The 7448-nt window shown below is 54.6% G+C and overlaps 1 protein-coding gene across 1 annotated transcript in view; it reads right to left on the bottom strand.

Annotated features, from left to right (window-relative positions):
- ZAN (zonadhesin) overlaps positions 1–7448 on the bottom strand; it is a 71883-nt gene that overhangs the window by 32155 nt on the left and 32280 nt on the right. Inside the window, 8 exon segments of the mRNA XM_011943959.1 lie at positions 478–572; positions 1643–1754; positions 2362–2542; positions 3115–3362; positions 3697–3838; positions 4797–4999; positions 6284–6453; positions 6564–6674. Coding sequence (XP_011799349.1) covers positions 478–572; positions 1643–1754; positions 2362–2542; positions 3115–3362; positions 3697–3838; positions 4797–4999; positions 6284–6453; positions 6564–6674 — 1262 coding nt within the window.

Genomic DNA, 7448 nt, shown 5'->3' with positions numbered 1-7448 from the left:
GGATGGTCTCGATCTCCTGACCTCGTGATCCACCCGTCTCGGCCTCCCAAAGTGCTGGGATTACAGGCTTGAGCCACCGCGCCCGGCCCATATTTGTAGTTTTAGTAGAGGTGGGGTTTCACCATGTTAGCCAGGCTGGTCTCCACCTCCTGACCTCATGATCTGCCCTCCTCAACCTCCCAAAGTACTGGGATTACAGGCATGAGCCATTGCACCCGGCCTATTAAAACATTTTTGATAGAAAAAAAAAAAAAAGAAAAGAAAGAAATCCCGGATTTATCTACTGCCTGAGACACAAATACAGACCCATCAGTCATAGGTCCCAAGAAGGTGACCACTGGCTGGCCCTGTGTTCCCATTTGCCTTCCTCGTGCCTTTCCATCTGTTTCTGGTCTTGTTTCTCCCTCCCTGACTAGACTCCCTCCCCAGTCTCCTGTCCTTCAGGGAGGAAAAAGGACCAGCAGGGGCATGTCTTACCCTGAGGGTTTATTAAGATCGCACAGTTCTTGTTCCAGGCATCTGCCATGCTATTCTCCTGGCAGCTGGAGGGCTTGCCACCCACAAGGAAACAGCTGAATGAGGAGAGAACAGAAACTGAGGGCTACAGGCTGGGCACAGTGGCTCATGCCTATAATCCCAACACTTTGGGAGGCCAAGGTAGGAGGATTGCTTGAGACTAGAAGTTCAAGACCAGGCTGGGCAACATAGTGAGATCCCATCTACACAAAACTTTTAAAAATTAGCCAGGCGTGGTGGCATGTGCCTATAGTCCCAGCTACTCAGGAGGCTGTGGTGGGAGGATGGCTTGAGCCCAGCAGTTGGAGGCTTCAGTGAGCTATGATTGCACCACTGCACTCCAGCCTGGGCAACAGTGCAAGACCCTGTCTCAAGAGAAGAAAAGAAAAAAAGGAAAGGAAAAAGGGAAGGGAAGACCTGAGGGCCTGAGGAACCATCTCCCAAACCGAAGCAAAAGTGGACAAGGGTCTGGGCGTAGTGGCTCACACCTGCAATCCCAGCACTTTGGGAGGCCAAGGCAGGCAGATCACCTGAGGTCAGGAGTTTGAGACTAGCCTGGCCAACATGGAGAACTCCTGTCTCAAAATACAAAAATTAACCGGGTGTAGTGGAGAGCACCTGTAATCCCAGCTACTTGGGAGGCTGAGGCAGGAGAATCACTTGAACCTGGGAGGTGGAGGTTGCAGTGAGCCAAGATTGTGCCACTGCACTCCAGCCTGGGTGACAGAGCGTGACTCTGTCTCAAAAACAAAACAAAACAAAAAGTGGACAGGGAAAGAGAGAGGGATACAGGAGAAGAGGACAAAACGGTGCCCTCAAGTGGGAAGGCCAGGAGATGCAGCAGGAAGGAAAAAGGCTAGACCTCAGGGTGAACTGAAGTGGACCCTCCAAAGAGATCACTAAACATAGAAGTCAGCAGGTGTGGGCGTGGGGGCGGGGAGGTCGTAACAGCTTCTTACCAACTCCAATCTTGGAGAGTCTAAACAGGAGAGATTGCCAGTTTCCGGCCAGTAGGGAGGTACAGCACAGAGGGAGTGGGGACACACAAAGGACACTTCCAAGCTGCCCCCCGAGGCCTTTCCCTGGCCCAGCCCCTCCTGCCTGGCTCCCCCGGCCCCCAGCTCACCCAGGTTCAGAGGATTCAGGTAACTTCCAGGCTGCCCCCAGCTGCACGGAATCACCCGCAGGCTTTCTGTCAGGGCGCTGGTTGTCATCCAAGCTGTTGTTGTTGTAGTTCCCTGGAGGAGGGAGTCGTTAAAACAGGCAACAAAGGGCCCCCCAACAGGCCAGGCCCCAGGGCCACCATCCTCCTGGCCAGAAGAGGCACCCTCACTCTTCACTCTGCATAGCAAAGTTAACCCTTTCTGTCTCTTTTGCTTTTTCTTCTTTTTTGAGATGGAGTCTTGCTCTGTCGCCCAGGCTGAAGTGCAGTGGCATGATCTCGGCTCATTGCAACCTCCGCCTCCCAGGTTCAAGCGATTCTCCTGCGTCAGCCTCCTGAGTAGCTGGGATTACAGGCGTGCACCACCATACCCGGCTAATTTTTGTATTTTTAATAGAGACAGGGTTTCACCATGTTGGCCAGGCTGGTCTTGAACTCTTGACCTCAAGTGATCCACCCTCCTCGGGCTCTCAAAGTGCTGCATTTACAGGCATGAACCACAGTGCGCGGCCCCTTTCTGTCTCTTTATCTCCATCTTCCCTTAACTCCTACCTTCATGCCTAATGTCCTCAACCAATTAGTCAGTTGACAAGTACTTAGAACACCTCACAGAGATGTGGGGGCACCAGGTCACACGCCTCCTCATTGCCCCAGCTTTCCCTGCAGGTGCCCAGGAAACTCACCGCACAGCCCGCAGAGCTGGCCGCCATAGGAGGAGGGGACTGTCACTTCCACCAAGTGGCTCCCATCGTAGCGAACTTGGAGCCCAAAGTTTGTGTAGAGGAGGACAAAGTTGCTGCTGAGCCTTATGGTCACCCGGCCTTGTGCAGGCCACACAGGTAGGGCCACCCGATGGCCATTCAGCTTCAGAGGCAGGGAGGACATAGAAAGGAGAGTCAGGAAGGAACTTGGGTTAAAGTCAAGGACGGGGGCTCATGCCTGCAAACCCAGCACTTTGAGAGGCCAAGGTGGGAGGATTGCTTGAGCCTAGGATCTCGAGATCAGCCTGGGCAACATGGAGAAACCCCGTCTCTACAAAAAGTAAAAAAAAAAAATAGCCGTGCAGGTGGTGAGTGCCTGTAGTTCCAGCTACTTGGGAGGCTGAGGCGGGAGGATCACTTGAGCCCAGGGGGTCAAGGCTGCAATGAGCTATGATTGCATGATTGCACTCCAGCCTAGGTGATAGAGCAAGACCCTGTCTCAAAAAAAAAAAAGCGGTGAATGGGGAGCAAAAAACTAGGAGCAGGAGGGGCTAGTGCCGGTGGGCATTTCACAGAGGGAGGAGGGAGTCCAAGGAAGAGGGTCTGGGTCAGCTGCAGGTGCCTCCCAGGTGCTCTAAGGAGCCAGAGAGGTGGGCATGTGGGCAAGGAGGGGCACAGGAGAGAAGCAAGCAGCCTGGGTGTTCAGGGTCCAGGAGGCAGGAGGAAGACACCCACCATGACCTTACAGCCTCTGAGCAGTGAGATGCTGAGGTCAAAGACCGTCACGTGGACAGCTTTGATGTAGGAGACCTCCAGGTTCCCCCCGCGGTTCTCGTTGGTGGCGCTCACAACAAAATAGCTGTCTTGGGACCTGGACCAGCAAGGCCGGGTCAGGACATAGGTGCAGGTGCCCATGAAGTGGTGCAGGGCGCCATCGAAGGTCAGGTAGTGGGGGTCGCCCGAGGCCGTGCAGGTGGCGGCACCTGTGGAGGAGAAGATGGAGTTCACAGTCTCACTGCTCCACTCCCCGGAAGCTCTGACCCAGAGCTGCCATACTGGCGAGTCCACATTGGCATGGTCCCCACGGCCCACCTGCAGGTGTGGTGTCTCCCTAGGAAGTGTGGTTGGCTTGGTTTGGAGCTGCCGAAGAGAAACACTGACGTCCCCAACCTCACCCTCTGGGTCCTTGACAATGCTGCCCCTCCTAGGCCTTGGTGGAGACTCAGCTGTCTGGGGAAGCTGCTTTGGGCAGGGCCCATCACTTTGCCTGGTGTTGCCTGGGCAGCCCCTGGCTCACCTTCCACCCTGACAGCTCACCTTGGGCATGGCAGCCATAGATACCATCCTGCAGGCCACAGAACTCCTGGGCCCTACACCTCCAGGGCTGGCAGCGAATTCTGTTGTTGCTTTCACAGACGCACAGCTCTTTGCAGCCCAGCTTGTACCACCGCTCCCCTACCTGGGGAAAGACAGCAGGGAAGGAAGAGACAGTGGTTTGTTTTGTTTTGTTTTTTCCCAGATCTGACACCAGAGCCCACCAGAGCTGTTCAGATCACTGGCTTAATTGTGGGGAGACATCCTCTCTTCCTGAAGCTCCGAGATTCGCTGCAAAAGCTCGGCATCCATTCACTGCTTCAGTCACTTCATTATTTCTGGGTCTGTTCATCATTTCAACCAAAATTGATCTATCCGAGGCCAGGTGTGGCAGCTCACACCTGTAATCCTGGCACTTTGGGAGGCCAAGGTGGGCAGATCACTTGAGGTCAGGAGTTTGAGACCAGCCTGGCCAACATGGCAAAATCCCATCACTACTAAAAACACAAAACTCAGCCTGGCATAGTAGTGCATGCCTGTAATCCCAGCTACTCAGGAGGCTGAGGCAGGAGAATCACTCAAACCCAGGAGGCAGAGGTTGCAGTGAGCTGAGACCATGCCACTGAACTCCAGTCTGGGCAACAGAGTGAGACTCCGTCTCAAAAAACAAACAAACAAACAAACAAACAAACAAAGCCAAGGTCCAGGTGTGGTGGCTCACGCCTGTAATCCCAGCACTTTGGGAGGCCGAGGTGGGCAGATAACGAGGTCAAGAGATCAAGACCATCCTGGCCAACATGGTGAAACCGCCCCCTACCCTGTCTCTAGTAAAAATTCAAAAATTAGCTGGGCGTGGTGGCACACGCCTGTAGTCCCAGCTACTCGGGAGGCTGAGGCAGGAGAATTACTTGAACCCAGGAGGCGGAGGTTGCCGTGAGCCGAGATGGTGTCACTGCACTCCAGCCTGGGGACAGAGAGAAACTCTGTCTCAAAAACAAAACAAAACAAGAAACAAAAAGAAAAGAAAGAGCTTGCAGGGGTTGTGAGAGCAGGGAGCAGGCCCTTTCTGGCTTCAGGGCTGAGAGGTCCACGCAGCCGCTCACCTTGAAGTAGCTGCCTGCAGGGTGGAGGCACCCACATTGGGAGCGAGGTACGCACTCGAGGCCACTGAGGACGAAGCCTGGATTGCATTCACAGGCCTCCATGCACCGGTCTGAGCAGAACATGCCGGTGAATCCTGAATGGCAGGTGTCAGGGCATGGCTTGGCACACAGGGAGTACTTGCTATTGGGCGGGCAAGCCATTGCTGGTGGAGGGAAAAGCTTGGGTGAGAAGGAGACAAACAAGCCACGAGGCCAGGTGGGAAACAGGAAAGACACGTTCGGAAGGGTCCCAGCTCCAGGCTTCTGGCCAGTCTCGAGAAGAGAAAGTGACTGTGAGACGCTTCCCCAAGAAGCCTGGCTGGCTCCCTGGGGCTGCAGGGCCAGCACTAAGGCGCCTGCCCTGAGAGCCTTAGATAGACCTATGGTGGGAACAGATGGACTCACCACTGGTAACGCTGCTGTGAAAACATGCCCCAGGTGAGCTGTTGGCCCGCAGGGGACCGGGGCCACCTGTGAGGTCTGAGTCAGGGGATAGACCTGCCCTGAAGCAGCTTCCCCAAAGAGCTGGGCCACACCAGGAGCTGGGAGGCAGCCTCATTGCCTCCCCTGCCTAGGGCCTGTACCGTGTGCCTGCATGTGATGACTTGGCTGCACAGAAACACTTTTTTTTTTCTTTTTTAAAGACAGAGTTTCACTCTTGTTGCCCAGGCTGGAGTGCAGTGGTGCAGTATCTGCTTATTGCAACCTCCACCTCCTGGGTTCAAGCGATTCTCCTGCCTCAGCCTCCCAAGTAGCTGGGATTACAGGCGCCCACTCCCACATCCAGCTGATTTTTGTATTTTTATTTATTTATTTAATTTCTTTATTTTTTTTTTTTATTTATTTTTTTGAGACAGAGTCTCGCTCTGTCGCCCAGGCTGGAGTGCAATGGCGCAATCTCGGCTCACTGCAACCTCTGCCTCCCAGGGTCAAGCAATTCTCTGCCTCAGCCTCCTGAGTAGCAGGGATTACAGGTGCGTGCCACCATGCCCGGCTAATTTTTGTATTTTTAGTAGAGACAGGGTTTCACCATCTTGGCCAGGCTGGTGTTGAACTCCTGACCTCGTGATCCACCCACCTTGGCCTCCCAAAGTGCTGGGATTACAGGCGTGAGCCACCACACCCAGCCTATTTTTATTATTTTTTGGATGGAATCTCACTCTGTCACCAGGCTGGAGTGCAGTGGTGCAATTTCGGGTCACTGCAACCTCCACCTCCCAAGTTCAAGCGATTCTCCTGCCTCAGCCTCCAGAGTTGCTGGGACTACAGGCATATGCCACCATGCCTGGCTAATTTTGGTATGTTTAGTAAAGACGGGGTTTCAGCGTGCTGGCCAGGCTGGTCTCGAACTCCTGACCTCGTGATCCACTGCCTCGGCCTCCCAAAGTGCTGGGGTACAGGTGTGAGCCACTGCGCCTGGCCTCTCCCCTGCATTTGGCACAACTCACGGCAGAACTGGGGTTCCCTCCAGGGCTTCACAGCATGGCCTGCGTGCTGGCAGGTGGTGGTCATGGTGGACATGTGTGTGCACAGCAAGTGCTGCAGTCCCTGGAACCTGCACATATCAAGCATGCAGCTGTCGAAGAAGGAAGTGGCCTTCACATGCAGCAGGCATGTCCTACGGGGAGAGACCAAGTCAGGGGGAATGGGGTGGAGGGGGCCAGACCCTTGGAGGAGCCCAGGTGCCAAGCACCGCCCCTGCGCGACCCTGCCTGCCCTCCTTCATACTCAAACGGGCCATGGGTGTCGACCAGCCGTCCACAGAATCCTGGCCCCGACATGCTGCTCTGCAGAGATGAATCACAAGACGGAGGATTCACCACCTGGTGCTTCTGACACCTGCAAGAGACCCACCCCAAACGCCCTAAAGACAAAGACTTGCTTCCAGCTCAGCCCTAACCCAGCAGGCAGCAAGGTTGGCAGGCCGGGTCCTGGTTGGCAAACCAGCCTGTCAGCTGGGAAACCCCTCCCAGAGGATGCCTGAACACCGAGCCCTGGCCAGGCACTGTGGGAGGCCGAGGCAGGGAGAATCGCTTGAGCCCAGGAGTTCCAGGCCAGCCTGGGCAACACAGTGAGATTCCATCTCTACAAAAATAAATATGAAATTAGCTGGGTTTGGTGGCGCACATCCATAGCCCCAGCTACTCAGGAGGCTGAGGTGAGAGGATCAGTTGAGCCCAGGACTTGGAGGCTGCAGTGAGCTGTGATTGAACCACTGCACTCCAGCCTGGGTGACAGAGCAAGGCCCTGTCTCTAAAAACAAACAAACAAAGAAGAATATTGAGCAACTGAAAGAACAACTTGAAGTCTCCAGGGTAGAGAGGAGAAAGGGGCAATGCCAGTCATTTTTAAAGGGAGGGCACAGGCTGGGTGCGGTGGTGCATGCCTATAATCCTGGCATTTTGGGAGGCCAGAGCAGGCGAATCACCTGAGGTCAGGAGTTCGAAACCAGCCTGGCCAACATGATGAGACCCCATCTCTACCAAAAATACAAAAATCAGACAGGTGTGGTGGTGTGTGCCTATAATCCCAGCTACTTGGGAGACTGAGGCTCGAGAATCACTTGAGCCCAGGAGGCAGAGGTTTCAGTGAGCTGAGATTGCATCACTACAC

Source organism: Colobus angolensis, unplaced genomic scaffold (genome assembly GCF_000951035.1).
Source record: "Colobus angolensis palliatus isolate OR3802 unplaced genomic scaffold, Cang.pa_1.0 Scaffold222, whole genome shotgun sequence".
In the NCBI taxonomy this organism is placed as follows: domain Eukaryota; kingdom Metazoa; phylum Chordata; class Mammalia; order Primates; family Cercopithecidae; genus Colobus; species Colobus angolensis.
Note: the sequence above shows the minus strand (reverse complement) of the source record. Positions and strands in the feature narration are given on the sequence as shown.